Genomic DNA, 18771 nt, shown 5'->3' with positions numbered 1-18771 from the left:
GAGTGTTAAAAAATTTAGAGTGTTAAAAAATTTAGAGTGTTAAAAAATTTTAGAGTGTTAAAAAATTTAGAGTGTTAAAAAATTTAGAGTGTTAAAAAATTTAATAGATCACTTGCAGCTCCGAAAGAATTAAAAAACTGATAGAAAGGAGTAATCCAGAAAAAAATAAATTCCACAATTAAATTCCACAATTAAAAATCTCATATACAATCTCCAGAATCCAAAACATGTTTCGGGCTATCAGCCCTCATCAGTTGGATTTAACGGATACAAGAGAAGAGAGAAATGTGTGGAAGAGAATGGGAGGAAGACGGATATAAATATCAATCTTCCGAGGAAATCCAAGAGGTGTGACCCTAGAATAGGCTGACCCGAAAAGGGGACCCCCGCCAGATTATAAACTTAGTATATTATAAAAAGGCGGGGGAAACAATTTGATCAAAAAAGGATCAATGGCCCTAGTGGATCGAAGAGTGCTGTGATCTGGAAAAAAACCTACTGCGAAGAAGAAAAGAACCCAACTTTCTTGGGTTACGCCAACAGACTCTCGGAAGTGGAAGATGTCGCAGTGCGGGGACTTCTTGGCAAAGCCGATAAAGTATAGGGTTTAGGGTGGCCCCCAAGTTTAAAGCTTTAGCAGAAGAACTGAAATCAAGCTTAAGAACGAGGGGGACCCCAGTTCTCTGAGAGGCACTATTATGTAGGCGTGAGAGAAGCACTGACTTATCAAGCCGAGAGACCAATTTGAAGCAGGAGAGAAGAAACTTCTTTGCATAACCACGAGCATGAAGTCTGGAGTAGAACTATTTTCGAAGTCTCATAAAACCAAATGGATCTGATTCCCTGAGGAGATACCTCTTGAGCTCACTTAAGATGAAGGATTTCTTTTGGTGAGGAGGATGCCAAGAGTAATACGGAATGTATTGAAAGGCATTGAGGGGCTTCTGGAAGCATTTGGTATCAAGAATACCGCAAGCATGGAAGCGATCTCCCTTGAAGAGGGTAATGTCAAGAATGTCTACAGAAGAGGAAGAAACTGAAGGTGTAATTCTGATCTCAGAGTAGAAGCTCTGATACTGAGAAAAGAATGTTGACAAAGAGGACTCATCACCAGTCCAAATACCAACAGCATCATCAATGAACCTTTTGTAGAACATAAGACAGGAGCAATCAAGCTGAGAGAAGAGACGCTTTTCCAAATGGAAAAGGAAAAGACAGGCGTAGACAACTGCGAAATTGCTGCCCATAGCAGTGCCCCGGAGTTGTTTATAAAAAACACCATCGAACTCAACATAGTGTTCACGAAGAACAAGTTCAGCAAGCTCCAAAATCAGATCAATCAACCTCAGATTAAGATTATGAGTATGAAAATACTCAACAACCATCTCCCGTAGAGCAGAAAGGCCCTCAGTGGTAGGGATGCTCGGATAAAGAGACTCCACATCAAAGGTAAACAAGATGCAAGAAGAAGGAAAAGTCTTGCGATCAAGTTCACGAAGAAGACTGAGAGAATCAGGAAGGTGAGGCTGCTGTTGTAGGAGAATCGGAAACAAAAGAACATGAAGAAGCTTCAAGGCTGGTTTCAACATATAACCTGTATAGCTGCAAATCGGTCTACCCACCAGAATAGGCTTATGAAGCTTAGGAAGGAGATAAAAAGCACAGGCTTTAGCTGAAGAACAAGGATTCTTCAAAAGGAACCAACGAATAGGTTTGAGGAAGAACAGAAACTTATCAATGATAAAAGAGAGTCTGCTCCAAATCAGCTTCCAAGGAACACAATCAACACGAATATAAACCAGGGGGTCCGAAAGTTGGCGAAGACCTTCATATTTGTACCAAGAAGAATTGAGGACAACAAGGCCGAGATTCTTATCTGCTGGTTTGATCACAATGGAAGAGTCATTCTTCAAATCATTGAGACTCTTGAGGAGTCTAGCAGGAAGAAGAGGACGCCGAACAAACGAGCCAGCACAAGAAGCAATGCGAGACCGAAAAATGTCTTCAGCTTTATGGATGATCTCTTCAAGTTGGAAGTTTTGTTCATCCGGATTCCAAAAGGGATTCTTCTGGCGGAAAGGATGAGGAAAAACTCCAGAAACAAGAGGAGAACAGGAGACGGGAGGTGCTTCCGGACCAAAGAAAGCACGAAGACGAAGAAGTCTGGCAAAAGCTCTAAATTCCTTATGAAGATCAAGAACAGACATTGGAGGAGGACGAGGAATAAATTTAATTCCAAGTCCTAACAATCTTCGTTCATCAGCAGAGAGACGCCGAGAAGAGAGGTTATGAATGGCAATGTTAGAGATCCGATTCTCAACCTCCGAGGCAGTCTTTCTAGAAAAAAATGATCGAGCCATGAAGTCCCGATCAATGGCAGGTCCCCAGTGATTTAAGCGGGGCCGGAACCGCGGATGCGGGAGTTGTGTAACTGTCTGTTCTGCTGTCTGTTTCTTCCTTTTTGATGGCCCTGAGTTTGATTCTGCCCACAATTTTTGCCGTTGGATGGATTTGAATGTGCGGCAGATTGCACATTCTTCACCGACTAGCGGGGGGCAGAGTTTCCCTTTGATTGCAACTGTCCAGAGGCAGCCGAGGTGTTCTTCCCAGCTGCACGAGACCCGTTTTTTGGAATAGAGTCCACATTAGAAGTTGTCTTGACTGGAGGGGCACCAGAGGAGATCTTTTTCTTCTTGTTCTTTTTCTTCCTATTCTTATTCTTCACCTGTGTTTCATTGGGGGCAGAGAGAAGATTTTTCAGAGCAATGATTTCTTTAGAAAGATGACCATATTTCTGATTAATCTTATCATTAATAATTTGTGCAATAGTGGGATCGGGCGGTAGCTGTTCGGCATCAGACATAGCTGTATCTCGAGAATCTTGCCTAGAAGCTTCAGCCTGTTCCTTGGCAGCTTTTTTGATGGCTCGATCGATAGTGAATTTATTGCACAAAGTCTGAAATTCTTGCAAAGCTTCAGCATACCATTCATCAGCAGAGACAGAGAAAGTGCCTAGAAGAGGAAGGTGCTGGAGAGCGATGCAAGTGCCCTTGAGAGAGGAGTCGAAATTCTCAACAACACTGGAAATCTGAGCATTATGATTGATGGATGCTTTAGAAACAGCATCTATGTAGGCATCGAGAAAAAGCTTGTTGGCATAAGCCTGAATAGTTTCCAATTTAGAAGAGAGGAGAGCATTGCTTTCATCATCGTTAATGGAGAGCTTCGGTGGTTTGATCATCAAGCTTTTTGGAAGAGAGCCAATAGATTTGAAATTGTTGAGTTTTCCAAGATAGTCCTTGGATCTTTCAGCAGCCAGAGAGACCCGTTTAAAGTCTGCAAACGCTTTGTTGACAAGGAGATGAATTTGGTCCGGGTATTTTCTTCTGCTGTGAGAAGAGGGTTGAGCATCATCATGCGGAGGAGCCGCAGCCATCTCTGCGACCAAAGGAGAGGCAGGGGGGGTCTCGTGGGTGGCAAAGGCTCCATGGGCGGTAGAGACTCCATAACCGTGCGGGCCCTGGCTGGAGTTGGCGCGAGGAGCAGCGCTGTCAACAATGTGCGGGCCTAGGCTGGAGTTGGCGCGGGGAGCAGCGCTGTCCGGTTGGGCTGCAACAACAGCATCAGCGTTACCTGGAACAGCAAAGCCTTGGGCAGAATCCACGCGGGCAGGGTGGGGTTGACAACTCTGCACCACCCTATCTTCCAAAACCGCAAGCCGTTTTAAAACGGCATCAAAGGAGCGCTCAAGAACGGAAGAAATATCGGTCAAGACGGAGGCGGAAGAATCCGCATGCATTCTGGAGGATTGGGCAGCCCTGTCAGCCTGCAAACGAACTTCCTCCTGTGCTTTACGGGAGTCCATTAAGAAATCCTCAAATTTAAAAGAAAAAGTATTGGTATTCTCACAGAATTTTACGATAAATTGATTCAATTTCCGCAAGAAAGAGTCTTGTTGTCTAGATGATTCAGCAGCAAACTCGGCCAAAAAAGATTTTTCCTGAGCTGAGATAATGGCGCCGCTGTCAGCTCTTCGTTTCTTTCTATCCTGGTTCGATGGATTTCCACCCTGGGCGTGAGCAGCATCATGAGCAGATGGAGATTGGCCTTGAGCGGATGGCAAAGAGCCATGAACAATTAATTCTCCAGAGGACATCGTGAAGAAATCCAAAGCTTTAGAGTGTTAAAAAAAAAATTTAATAGATCACTTGCAGCTCCGAAAGAATTAAAAAACTGATAGAAAGGAGTAATCCAGAAAGAAATAAATTCTACAATTAAATTCCACAATTAAAAATCTCATATACAATCTCCAGAATCCAAAACATGTTTCGGGCTATCAGCCCTCATCAGTTGGATTTAACGGATACAAGAGAAGAGAGAAATGTGTGGAAGAGAATGGGAGGAAGACGGATATAAATATCAATCTTTCGAAGAAATCCAAGAGGTGTGACCCTTGAATAGGCCAACCCGAAAAGGGGGGACCCCCGCCAGATTATAAAGATAGTACATTATAAAGATAGTACATTATAAAAATAGTACATTATAAAGATAGTACATTATAAAGATAGTACATTATAAAGATAGTACATTATAAAGATAGTACATTATAAAGATAGTACATTATAAAAATAGTACATTATAAAGATAGTACATTATAAAAAGGCGGGGGAAACAATTTGATCAAAAAAGGATCAATGGCCCTAGTGGATCGAAGAGTGCTGTGATCTGGAAAAAAACCTGCTGCGAAGGAGAAAGGAACCCAACTTTCTTGGGTTACGCCAACAGACTCTCGGAAGTGGAAGATGTCGCAGTGCGGGGACTTCTTGGCAAAGCCGATAAAGTATAGGGTTTAGGGTTTAGGGTTTAGGGTTTGGGGTTTGGGGTTTGGGGTTTGGGGTTTGGGGTTTGGGGTTTAGGGTTTAGGGTTTAGGGTTTAGGGTTTAGGGTTTTTTAGGGTTTTTTAGGGTTTAGGGTTTAGGGTTTAGGGTTTAGGGTTTAGGGTGTTAAAAAATTTAATAGGGTTTAGGGTTTAGGGTTTAGGGTTTAGGGTTTAGGGTGTTAAAAAATTTAATAGAGTTTAGGGTTTAGGGTTTAGGGTTTTAGGGTTTAGGGTTTAGGGTTTAGGGTTTAGGGTTTAGGGTTTAGGGTTTAGGGTTTTTAGGGTTTTTAGGGTGTTTAGGGTTTAGGGTTTAGGGTTTAGTGTTTAGGGTTTAGGGTTTAGGGTTTAGGGTTTTAGGGTTTTAGGGTTTAGGGTTTAGGGTTTAGGGTTTAGGGTTTTAGGGTTTAGGGTTTAGGGTTTAGGGTTTAGGGTTTAGGGTTTAGGGTTTAGGGTTTAGGGTTTAAAATTTAACATTTAACATTTAACATTTAACATTTAAAATTTAACATTTAACAAAAGTATCACTTGCAGCATCAGAAAGATCCAGAAATAAGCAAGAACAAATTTATTGAAATTATTGAAAAGACGTCCAGACATGTTTCTGGGGAATTTCACCCCGTCATCAGTGGACTTACAATAAAAGATACAATAAAACGATTTAAATAGAAGTGAGGGAACTTCTCAACTTCCAAGAAAACCAACAGTCATGCTTAAAAAATTAATCAATTAATCAATTAATTAAAAAGATTAATTAATCAATCAATTAATTAATTAAAACATCACTATGGAGAGGAGAATAGACCAAAAATAGTCGTGCGCGTACTTTCTGGCAAAAAGCCATGAATGTATAGGGTTTAGGGAAGCCCTCGTGTTCGCTACATAGTAGCTAGGTACGAGGGGACCCATCTCCCTCGAAGTAGGAGGCACAAATCCAAACCATAGTGAAGGCGACCAAGAGCAATCACGAGCATGGAAACCACCAAGGCAGCAAAACCGGAACCAAAATCAAAAAAACTGGAAACCACCGAAAGGAAGCGGAAACCACCAAAACCGCCCGTGGGGGTCGGGAGAGGAAACATCGAGCGCCAAAAATGCGGAGGTCGACGAAGAGGGCAGGGGCCAAACACGAACCAGTTGCAGAGAAGAGGATCGCCAAGGGGGATCCAAGGAGGCGCAATCCTGCGACAGCAGAGAGGCGGCGTCCGAAGGGGCAACAAAGCCCAGAACTGCAGCATGGAGCAGAAGAACCCCCGGCCGAAAATGCAGACCCGCGACGAAGGAGGCCACGACATCACCAGTAGGGATCCAAGGCGGCACGGGGTGCAAAATGCACCCAGTGCCAAGGGGCACAAAGTGCCAAAAAGCTACAAAAAAGCAGCAGAGCGGCCGCAAAGCCCTAAAGGGCATCAAAAATGGCAGCCCGGGCCTTCGCCGAAACCAGAGGAAGGTGAAGGAAAGAGGATCGACCCACAAAAATTCGGCACCAGCGAAGATCGCAAAGGGGGACAGCAAGGGTGGAACCAACCACGAACCATCCGCCAAGACCCGAAGCAAAAAAAGCCATCAACAGCGAAGCACCAGGACATAAAAGTGAACTGGAGAAGCCATTAAGCACCGATAGCAAAGCCTCAGGAAAATTGAAAAAATCTGACGGCAGCGTGAAGAAGGAACTTTAGGATTTAAAATTTAACAAAAGTATCACTTGCAGCATCAGAAAGATCCAGAAATAAGCAAGAACAAATTTATTGAAATTATTGAAAAGACGTCTAGACATGTTTCTGGGGAATTTCACCCCATCATCAGTGGACTTACAATAAAAGATACAATAAAACGGTTTAAATAGAAGTGAGGGAACTTCTCAACTTCCAAGAAAACCAACAGTCATGCTTAAAAAATTAATCAATTAATCAATTAATTAAAAAGATTAATTAATCAATCAATAAATTAATTAAAACATCACTATGGAGAGGAGAATAGACCAAAAATAGTCGTGCGGGTACTTTCTGGCAAAAAGCCATGAATGTTTAGGGTTTAGGGTTTAGGGTTTAGGGTTTAGGGAAGCCCTCGTGTTCGCTACATAGTAGCTAGGTACGAGGGGACTCATCTCCCACGAAGTAGGAGGCACAAATCCAAACCATAGTGAAGGCGACCAAGAGCAATCACGAGCATGGAAACCACCAAGGCAGCAAAACCGGAACCAAAATCAAAAAAACCGAAAACCACCGAAAGGAAGCAGAAACCACCAAAACCGCCCGTGGGGGCCGGGAGAGGAAACATCGAGCGCCAAAAACGCGGAGGTCGACGAAGAGGGCAGGGGCCAAACACGAACCAGTTGCAGAGAAGAGGATCGCCAAGGGGGATCCAAGGAGGCGCAATCCTGCGACAGTAGAGAGGCGGCGTCTGAAGGGGCAACAAAGCCCAGAACTGCAGCATGGAGCAGAAGAACCCCCGGCCGAAAATGCAGACCCGCGACGAAGGAGGCCACGACATCACCAGTAGGGATCCAAGGCGGCACGGGGTGCAAAATGCACCCAGTGCCAAGGGCCACAAAGTGCCAAAAAGCTACAAAAAAGCACCAAAGCGGCCGCAAAGCCCTAAAGGGCATAAAAAATGGTAGCCCGGGCCTTCGCCGAAACCAGAGGAAGGCGAAGGAAAGAGGATCGACCCACAAAAATTCGGCAACAGCAAAGATCGCAAAGGGGGACAGCAAGGGTGGAACCAACCACGAACCATCCGCCAAGACCCGAAGCAAAAAAAGCCATCAACAGCGAAGCACCAGGACATAAAAGTGAACTGGAGAAGCCATTAAGCACCAATAGCAAAGCCTCAGAAAAATTGAAAAAATCTGACGGCAGCGTGAAGAAGGAACTTTAGGATTTAAAATTTAACAAAAGTATCACTTGCAGCATCAGAAAGATCCAGAAATAAGCAAGAACAAATTTATTGAAATTATTGAAAAGACGTCCAGACATGTTTCTGGGGAATTTCACCCCGTCATCAGTGGACTTACAATAAAAGATACAATAAAACGGTTTAAATAGAAGTGAGGGAACTTCTCAACTTCCAAGAAAACCAACAGTCATGCTTAAAAAATTTAACATTTAACATTTAACATTTAACATTTAACATTTAACATTTAACATTTAACATTTAAAATTTAACATTTAACATTTAACATTTAACATTTAACATTTAACATTTAACAAAAATATCACTTGCAGCATCAGAAAGATCCAGTAATAAGCAAGAACAAATTTTATTGAAATTATTGAAAAGACGTCCAGACATGTTTCTGGGGAATTTCACCCCATCATCAGTGGACTTACAATAAAAGATACAATAAAACGGTTTAAATAGAAGTGAGGGGACTTCTCAACTTCCAAGAAAACCAACAGTCATGCTTATAAAATTAATCAATTAATTAATTAATTAAAAAGATTAATTAATCAATCAATTAATTAAAACATCACTATGGAGAGGAGAAAAGACCAAAAATAGTCGTGCGGGTACTTTTTGGCAAAAAGCCATGAATGAATAGGGTTTAGGGAAGCCCTCGTGTTCGCTACATAGTAGCTAGGTACGAGGGGACCCATCTCCCACGAAGTAGGAGGCACAAATCCAAACCATAGTGAAGGCGACCAAGAGCAACCACGAGCATGGAAACCACCAAGGCAGCAAAATCGGGACCAAAATCGGGAAACCGGAAACCACCGAAAGGAAGCGGAAACCACCAAAACCGCCCGTGGGGGCCGGGAGAGGAAACACCGAGCGCCAAAAATGCGGAGGTCGATGAAGAGGGCAGGGGCCAAACACGAACCAGTTGCAGAGAAGAGGATCGCCAAGGGGGATCCAAGGAGGCGGCATCCTGCGACAGCAGAGAGGCGGCGTCCGAAGGGGCAACAAAGCCCAGAACTGCAGCATGGAGCAGAAGAACCCCCGATCGAAAATGCAGACCTGCGACGAAGGAGGCCACGACATCGCCAGTAGGGATCCAAGGCGGCACGGGGTGCAAAATGCACCCAGTGCCAAGGGGCACAAAGTGCCAAAAAGCTGCAAAAAAGTAGCAGAGCGGCCGCAAAGCCCTAAAGGGCATAAAAAATGGCAGCCCGAGCCTTCACTGAAACCAGAGGAAGGCGAAGGAAAGAGGATCGACCCACAAAAATCCAGCACCAACAAAGATCGCAAAGGGGGACAGCAAGGGTGGAACCAACCATGAACCATCCGCCAAGACCCGAAGCAAAAAAAAAGCCATCAACAGCGAAGCACCAGGACAGAAAAGTGAACTGGAGAAGCCATTAAGCACCGATAGCAAAGCCTCAGAAAAACTGGATTTAAAATTTAACATTTAACATTTAACATTTAACAAAAGTATCACTTGCAGCATCAGAAAGATCCAGAAATAAGCAAGAACAAATTTTATTGAAATTATTGAAAAGATGTCCAGACATGTTTCTGGGGAATTTCACCCCATCATCAGTGGACTTACAATAAAAGATACAATAAAACGGTTTAAATAGAAGTGAGGGGACTTCTCAACTTCCAAGAAAACCAACAGTCATGCTTAAAAAATTAATCAATTAATCAATTAATTAAAAAGATTAATTAATCAATCAATTAATTAATTAAAACATCACTATGGAGAGGAGAAAAGACCAAAAATAGTCGTGCGGGTACTTTTTGGCAAAAAGCCATGAAAGTATAGGGTTTAGGGAAGCCCTCGTGTTCGCTACATAGTAGCTAGGTACGAGGGGACCCAACTCCCACGAAGTAGGAGGCACAAATCCAATCCATAGTGAAGGCGATCAAGAGTAACCACGAGCATGGAAACCACCAAGGCAGCAAAACCGGGACCAAAATCGGAAAACCGGAAACCACCGAAAGGAAGCAGAAACCACCAAAAATGCCCGTGGGGGCCGGGAGAGGAAACACCAATCGCGAAAAATGCGCAGGTCGACGAAGAGAGCAGGGGCCAAACACGAACCAGTTGCAGAGAAGAGGATCGCCAAGGGGGATCCAAGGAGGCGGCATCCTGCGACAGCAGAGAGGCGGCGTCCGAAGGGGCAACAAAGCCCAGAACTGCAGCATGGAGCAGAAGAACCCTCGGCCGAAAACGCAGACCCGCGACGAAGGAGGCCACGGCGTCGCCAGTAGGGATCCAAGGCAGTACGAGGTGCAAAATGCACCCAGTGCCAAGGGGCACAAAGTGCCGAAAAGCTGCAAAGAAGCAGTAGAGCGGCCGCAAAGCCCTAAAGGGCATAAAAAATGGCAGCCCGGGCCTTCGCCGAAACCAGAGGAAGGCGAAGGAAAGAGGATCGACCCACAAAAACCCAGCACCAGCGAAGATCGCAAAGGGGGACAGAAAGGGTGGAACCAACCACGAACCATCCGCGAAGACCCGAAGCAAAAAAAGCCATCAACAGCGAAGCACCAGGACAGAAAAGTGAACTGGAGAAGCCATTAAACACCGATAGCAAAGCCTCAGGAAAACTGGAAAAATCTGACGGCAGCGTGAAGAAGGAACTTTAGGATTTAAAATTTAACAAAAGTATCACTTGCAGCATCAGAAAGATCCAGAAATAAGCAAGAACAAATTTTATTGAAATTATTGAAAAGATGTCCAGACATGTTTCTGGGGAATTTCACCCCATCATCAGTGGACTTACAATAAAAGATACAATAAAACGGTTTAAATAGAAGTGAGGGGACTTCTCAACTTCTAAGAAAACCAACAGTCATGCTTAAAAAATTAATCAATTAATCAATTAATTAAAAAGATTAATTAATCAATCAATTAATTAATTAAAACATCACTATGGAGAGGAGAAAAGACCAAAAATAGTCGTGCGGGTACTTTTTGGCAAAAAGCCATGAAAGTTTAGGGTTTAGGGTTTAGGGTTTAGGGTTTAGGGTTTAAAATTTAACATTTAAAATTTAACATTTAACATTTAACATTTAAAATTTAACATTTAACATTTAACATTTAACATTTAAAATTTAACATTTAAAATTTAACATTTAACATTTAACATTTAAAATTTAACATTTAACATTTAACATTTAACATTTAAAATTTAACATTTAACATTTAAAATTTAACATTTAACATTTAAAATTTAACATTTAACATTTAACATTTAAAATTTAACATTTAACATTTAAAATTTAAAATTTAACATTTAACATTTAACATTTAACATTTAACATTTAAAATTTAACATTTAACATTTAAAATTTAACATTTAACATTTAAAATTTAACATTTAACATTTAACATTTAACATTTAACATTTAAAATTTAACATTTAACATTTAACATTTAACATGTAACATTTAACATTTAAAATTTAACATTTAAAATTTAACATTTAACATTTAAAATTTAACATTTAACATTTAACATTTAAAATTTAACATTTAAAATTTAACATTTAACATTTAAAATTTAACATTTAACATTTAACATTTAACATTTAACATTTAAAATTTAACATTTAACATTTAACATTTAACATTTAACATTTAACATTTAACATTTAACATTTAACAAATGTATCACTCGCAGCAGAGATTCGAACCAGAAGAAGAAGAACATGAGAAATTTTTATTGAAAAAAATGTCCAGACATGTTTCTGGGGAATTTCACCCCGTCATCAGTGGACTCAATGCGTTTACAATAAAAAAAAGAAAGGTTTAAATAGAAGGGAAAATGACTTTCCATCTTCCAAGAAAACCAAAAGTCATGTTCTAGAATCAATTAATTAATTAATCAAAATTAATTGATCAATTAATTAATTAATTAGTTACAACACTATGAGAAAAAAGTCCAAATAATTGGCATGTGCGGGTACTTTTTGGCAAAAGCCATACAATGTTTAGGGTTTAGGGAAGCCCTTCTGGTTTAAAATTTAACATTTAACATTTAACATTTAACATTTAACAAAAGTATCACTTGCAGCATCAGAAAGATCCAGAAATAAGCAAGAACAAATTTTATTGAAATTATTAAAAAGACGTCCAGACATGTTTCTGGGGAATTTCACCCCATCATCAGTGGACTTACAATAAAAGATACAATAAAACGGTTTAAATAGAAGTGAGGGGACTTCTCAACTTCCAACAAAACCAACAGTCATGCTTATAAAATTAATCAATTAATCAATTAATTAAAAAGATTAATTAATCAATCAATTAATTAAAACATCACTATGGAGAGGAGAAAAGACCAAAAATAGTCGTGCGGGTACTTTTTGGCAAAAAGCCATGAATGAATAGGGTTTAGGGAAGCCCTCGTGTTCGCTACATAGTAGCTAGGTACGAGGGGACCCATCTCCCACGAAGTAGGAGGCACAAATCCAAACCATAGTGAAGGCGACCAAGAGCAACCACGAGCATGGAAACCACCAAGGCAGCAAAATCGGGACCAAAATCGAGAAACCGGAAACCACCGAAAGGAAGCGGAAACCACCAAAACCGCCCGTGGGGGCCGGGAGAGGAAACACCGAGCGCCAAAAATGCGGAGGTCGACGAAGAGGGCAGGGGCCAAAAACGAACCAGTTGCAGAGAAGAGGATCGCCAAGGGGGATCCAAGGAGGCGGCATCCTGCGACAGCAGAGAGGCGGCGTCCGAAGGGGCAACAAAGCCCAGAACTGCAGCATGGAGCAGAAGAACCCCCGGCCGAAAACGCAGACCTGCGACGAAGGAGGCCACGGCATCGCCAGTAGGGATCCAAGGCGGCACGGGGTGCAAAATGCACCCAGTGCCAAGGGGCACAAAGTGCCAAAAAGCTGCAAAAAAGCAGCAGAGCGGCCGCAAAGCCCTAAAGGGCATAAAAAACGGCAGCCCGGGCCTTCGCCGAAACCAGAGGAAGGCGAAGGAAAGAGGATCGACCCACAAAATCCAGCACCAGCAAAGATCGCAAAGGGGGACAGCAAGGGTGGAACCAACCACGAACCATCCGCCAAGACCCGAAGCAAAAAAAGCCATCAACAGCGAAGCACCAGGACAGAAAAGTGAACTGGAGAAGCCATTAAGCACCGATAGCAAAGCCTCAGGAAAACTGGAAAAATCTGACGGCAGCGTGAAGAAGGAACTTTAGGATTTAAAATTTAACAAAAGTATCACTTGCAGCATCAGAAAGATCCAGAAATAAGCAAGAACAAATTTTATTAAAATTATTGAAAAGACGTCCAGACATGTTTCTGGGGAATTTCACCCCATCATCAGTGGACTTACAATAAAAGATACAATAAAACGGTTTAAATAGAAGTGAGGGGACTTCTCAACTTCCAAGAAAACCAACAGTCATGCTTATAAAATTAATCAATTAATCAATTAATTAAAAAGATTAATTAATCAATCAATTAATTAAAAAGATTAATTAATCAATCAATTAATTAAAACATCACTATGGAGAGGAGAAAAGACCAAAAATAGTCGTGCGGGTACTTTTTGGCAAAAAGCCATGAATGAATAGGGTTTAGGGTTTAGGGTTTAGGGTTTAGGGTTTAGGGTTGGGGTTTCGGGTTTAGGGTTGAGGGTTGAGGGTTTGGGGTTTGGGGTTTGGGGTTTGGGGTTTAGGGTTTAGGGTTTAGGGTTTAGGGTTTAGGGTTTTAAAAAATTTAGAGTGTTAAAAAATTTAGAGTGTTAAAAAATTTAGAGTGTTAAAAAATTTAGAGTGTTAAAAAATTTAGAGTGTTAAAAAATTTTAGAGTGTTAAAAAATTTAGAGTGTTAAAAAATTTTAGAGTGTTAAAAAATTTAGAGTGTAATTAAAAATTAACAATTAACAATTAACAATTAACAATTAACAATTAACAATTAACATGAGTATCACTTGCAGCACCAGATTAATCCAGAAATAAGCAGGAATATTTTATAGAAAAGATTGTCCAGACATGTTTCTGGGGAATTTCACCCCGTCATCAGTGGACGTATAATAAAATATTACAATAAGATGGTTTAAATAGAAGTGAGGGGACTCCTCAACTTCCACGAAAAACGAACCATCATGCTTAAAATTAATCAATCAATTAATTAATCAATCAATTAATTAAAGTCACTGAATGGAAGGAAAAGAAACCCAAAAAGATAGGCGTGTGCGGGTTCTTTATTGGCAAGAGCCATACAAAGTTCAGGGTTTAGGGAAACCCCCGTATTCGTTTGAAAGACTAGGTACGAGGGGACCCAACTCCCGAGAAGCAGGAGGCACACAATCCAACCAAGAAGTGACGGCGAGCAACATTGCAACCCACGGGCACGGAGACCACCAAAGAGGCGAAAAACCAGAACGACCAAGCGAAACCGGAAACCGCCAAGAAGATGAAAAACCGCCAAGAAAGCCCACGGGGGCTGGGAAGAAGCACCGACGACCAAGAGCCAAGGTAAGATCAACGAACCAGGCGCAGAAAAGCGGATCCAAAATGGAATCCGCAGGAGGCAGCGACTTGCAAATGGCAGAGAAGCGGCGTCCAAGAGGGGCACAAAGACCCGAATCCGCGGCAAGGTAGTTGACAGGCCGAAGAAGAAGCGGAGCGAGGCGGGGATCCGAAAGAGGGCACAAGGTGCCAGCGTGCAAACGCACGCGAAGCCGGCAGCACAAAGTGCCGAGAACGCTGCAACAGCAGCAAAGCGGCCGCAAAGCCCAAAGGGCAAACGGTGACGCCCGGCACGGATCGACCCACCAAAAAACCCCAGTAGCAATGCAAATCGCAAAGAAGGACGACAAAAAATATGCCGAAACTGCAAGCCGTCCAAACACCCGAAGCCGAAAGCCATCAACAGCAAAACACCAAAACGGAAACCCAAAATGGAAACCCGAAAAGGAGATGCCGAAAGCACGGACAGCAAAGCTTCAGGAAACTGGAAGAAATCTGATGGCAGCGTGAAGATAAAACTTTAGGTAATTAAAAATTAACATGAGTATCACTTGCAGCACCAGATTAATCCAGAAATAAGCAGGAATATTTTATAGAAAAGATTGTCCAGACATGTTTCTGGGGAATTTCACCCCGTCATCAGTGGACGTATAATAAAATATTACAATAAGATGGTTTAAATAGAAGTGAGGGGACTCCTCAACTTCCACGAAAAATGAACCATCATGCTTAAAATTAATCAATCAATTAATTAAATAATTAATTAATCAATCAATTAATTAAAGTCACTGAATGGAAGGAAAAGAAACCCAAAAAGATAGGCATGTGCGGGTTCTTTATTGGCAAGAGCCATACAAAGTTTAGGGTTTAGGGTTTAGGGTTTAGGGTTTAGGGTTTAAAATTTAACATTTAACATTTAACATTTAACATTTAAAATTTAACATTTAACATTTAACATTTAACATTTAACATTTAACATTTAACATTTAACATTTAACATTTAAAATTTAACATTTAACATTTAACATTTAAAATTTAACATTTAATATTTAACATTTAACATTTAACATTTAACATTTAAAATTTAACATTTAACATTTAACATTTAACATTTAACATTTAACATTTAACAAAAGTATCACTTGCAGCATCAGAAAGATCCCGAAATAAGCAAGAACAAGTTTTATTGAAATTATTGAAAAGATGTCCAGACATGTTTCTGGGGAATTTCACCCCATGATCAGTGGACTTACAATAAAAGTTACAATAAAACGGTTTAAATAGAAGTGAGGGGACTTCTCAACTTCCAAGAAAACCAATAGTCATGCTTAAAAAATTAATCAATTAATCAATTAATTAAAAATATTAATTAATCAATCAATTAATTAATTAAAACATCACTATGGAGAGGAGAAAAGACCAAAAAATAGTCGTGCGGGTACTTTTTGGCAAAAAGCCATAAATGTATAGGGTTTAGGGAAGCCCTCGTGTTCGCTACATAGTAGCTAGGTACGAGGGGACCCAACTCCCACAAAGTAGGAGGCACAAATCCAATCCATAGTGAAGGCGACCAAGAGCAACCACGAGCATGGAAACCACCAAGGCAGTAAAACTGGGACCAAAATCGGGAAACCGAAAACCACCGAAAGGAAGCGGAAACCACCAAAAACGCCCGTGGGGGCCGGGAGAGGAAACACCGAGCGCCAAAAATGCGGAGGTCGACGAAGAGGGCAGGGGCCAAACACGAACCAGTTGCAGAGAAGAGGATCGCAAAGGGAGATCCAAGGAGGCGGCATCCTGCGACAGCAGAGAGGCGGCGTCCGAAGGGGCAACAAAGCCCAGAACTGCAGCATGGAGCAGAAGAACCCTCGGCCGAAAACGCAGACCCGCGACGAAGGAGGCCACGGCGTCGCCAGTAGGGATCAGAGGCGGTACGGGGTGCAAAATGCGCCCAGTGCCAAGGGGCACAAAGTGCCGAAAAGCTGCCAAAAAAGCAGCAGAGCGGCCGCAAAGCCCTAAAGGGCATAAAAAACGGCAGCCCAGGCCTTCGCCGAAACCAGAGGAAGGCGAAGGAAAGAGGATCAACCCACAAAAACTCAGCACCAGCGAAGATCGCAAAGGGGGACAGCAAGGGTGGAACCAACCACGAACCATCCGCCAAGACCCGAAGCAAAAAAAAGCCATCAACAGCGAAGCACCAGGACAGAAAAGTGAACTGGAGAAGCCATTAAGCACCGATAGCAAAGCCTCAGGAAAACTGGAAAAATCTGACGGCAGCGTGAAGAAGGAACTTTAGAATTTAAAATTTAACAAAAGTATCACTTGCAGCATCAGAAAGATCCAGAAATAAGCAAGAACAAGTTTTATTGACATTATTGAAAAGATGTCCAGACATGTTTCTGGGGAATTTCACCCCATCATCAGTGGACTTACAATAAAAGTTACAATAAAACGGTTTAAATAGAAGTGAGGGGACTTCTCAACTTCCAAGAAAACTAATAGTCATGCTTAAAAAATTAATCAATTAATCAATTAATTAAAAATATTAATTAATCAATCAATTAATTAATTAAAACATCACTATGGAGAGGAGAAAAGACCAAAAAATAGTCGTGCGGGTACTTTTTGGCAAAAAGCCATAAATGTTTAGGGTTTAGGGTTTAGGGTTTAGGGTTTAGGGTTTAGGGTTTAGGGAAGCCCTCGTGTTCGCTACATAGTAGCTAGGTACGAGGGGACCCAACTCCCACAAAGTAGGAGGCACAAATCCAATCCATAGTGAAGGCGACCAAGAGCAACCACGAGCATGGAAACCACCAAGGCAGTAAAACCGGGACCAAAACCGGGAAACCGAAAACCACCGAAAGGAAGCGGAAACCACCAAAAACGCCCGTGGGGGCCGGGAGAGGAAACACCGAGCGCAAAAAACGCGGAGGTCGACGAAGAGGGCAGGGGCCAAACACGAACCAGTTGCAGAGAAGAGGATCGCAAAGGGAGATTTAAAATTTAACATTTAACATTTAACATTTAACATTTAACATTTAACATTTAACATTTAACATTTAAAATTTAACATTTAACATTTAACATTTAACATTTAACATTTAACATTTAACATTTAAAATTTAACATTTAACATTTAACATTTAAAATTTAACATTTAACATTTAACATTTAATATTTAACATTTAACATTTAACATTTAAAATTTAACATTTAAAATTTAACATTTAACATTTAACATTTAACATTTAACATTTAACATTTAAAATTTAACATTTAAAATTTAACATTTAACATTTAACATTTAACATTTAACATTTAACATTTAAAATTTAACATTTAAAATTTAACATTTAACATTTAACATTTAACATTTAACATTTAAAATTTAACATTTAACATTTAACATTTAACATTTAACATTTAAAATTTAACAATTTAACATTTAACATTTAACATTTAACATTTAATATTTAACATTTAACATTTAAAATTTAACATTTAACATTTAACATTTAACATTTAAAATTTAACATTTAACATTTAAAATTTAACATTTAACATTTAACATTTAAAATTTAACATTTAACATTTAACATTTAACATTTAACATTTAACATTTAAAATTTAACATTTAACATTTAACATTTAACATTTAACATTTAACATTTAACATTTAACATTTAACAAAAGTATCACTTGCAGCATTAGAAAGATCCAGAAATAAGCAAGAACAAATTTTATTGAAATTATTGAAAAGACGTCCAGACATGTTTCTGGGGAATTTCACCCCATCATCAGTGGACTTACAATAAAAGATACAATAAAACGGTTTAAATAGAAGTGAGGGGACTTCTCAACTTCCAAGAAAACCAACAGTCATGCTTATAAAATTAATCAATTAATCAATTAATTAAAAAGATTAATTAATCAATCAATTAATTAAAACATCACTATGAAGAGGAGAAAAGACCAAAAATAGTCGTGCGGGTACTTTTTGGCAAAAAGCCATGAATGAATAGGGTTTAGGGAAGCCCTCGTGTTCGCTACATAGTAGCTAGGTACGAGGGGACCCATCTCCCACGAAGTAGGAGGCACAAATCCAAACCATATTGAAGGCGACCAAGAGCAACCACGAGCATGGAAACCACCAAGGCAGCAAAATCGGGACCAAAATCGGGAAACCGGAAACCACCGAAAGGAAGCGGAAACCACCAAAATCGCCCGTGGGGGCCGGGAGAGGAAACACCGAGCGCCAAAAATGCGAAGGTCGACGAAGAGGGCAGGGGCCAAACACGAACCAGTTGCAGAGAAGAGGATCGCCAAGGGGGATCCAAGGAGGCGGCATCCTGCGACAGCAGAGAGGCGGCGTCCGAAGGGGCAACAAAGCCCAGAACTGCAGCATGGAGCAGAAGAACCCCCGGCCGAAAACGCAGACCTGCGACGAAGGAGGCCACGGCATCGCCAGTAGGGATCCAAGGCGGCACGGGGTGCAAAATGCACCCAGTGCCAAGGGGCA

The 18771-nt window shown here is 40.9% G+C and overlaps 1 protein-coding gene across 1 annotated transcript; it reads right to left on the bottom strand.

Annotated features, from left to right (window-relative positions):
- Positions 1–458: 458 nt before the first annotated feature.
- Positions 459–2360, bottom strand: LOC149545098 (uncharacterized). The gene is made up of 2 exons (XM_089793689.1): positions 916–2360; positions 459–792 (listed from the first exon to the last, which is right to left on the bottom strand). The coding sequence occupies exons 1-2, from the start codon at positions 2358–2360 to the stop codon at positions 459–461; spliced, it is 1779 nt and encodes a 592-aa protein (XP_089649815.1).
- Positions 2361–18771: the final 16411 nt, after the last annotated feature.

Source organism: Cupressus sempervirens, chromosome 7, assembly GCF_028749045.1.
Source record: "Cupressus sempervirens isolate cs-2001-9-10 chromosome 7, ASM2874904v1, whole genome shotgun sequence".
Taxonomy (NCBI): domain Eukaryota; kingdom Viridiplantae; phylum Streptophyta; class Pinopsida; order Cupressales; family Cupressaceae; genus Cupressus; species Cupressus sempervirens.
This window is presented reverse-complemented; position numbering and strand designations above follow the sequence as displayed.

Coding starts and splice junctions, on each gene's coding strand:
- LOC149545098 (XM_089793689.1), bottom strand. CDS start 2,360: ATGGCTCGATCATTTTTTTCTAGAAAGACTGCCTCGGAGGTTGAGAAT. Junction 793..915: donor AATGCCTTTCAATACATTCC/GTATTACTCTTG, acceptor GTTCTACTCCAG/ACTTCATGCTCGTGGTTATG.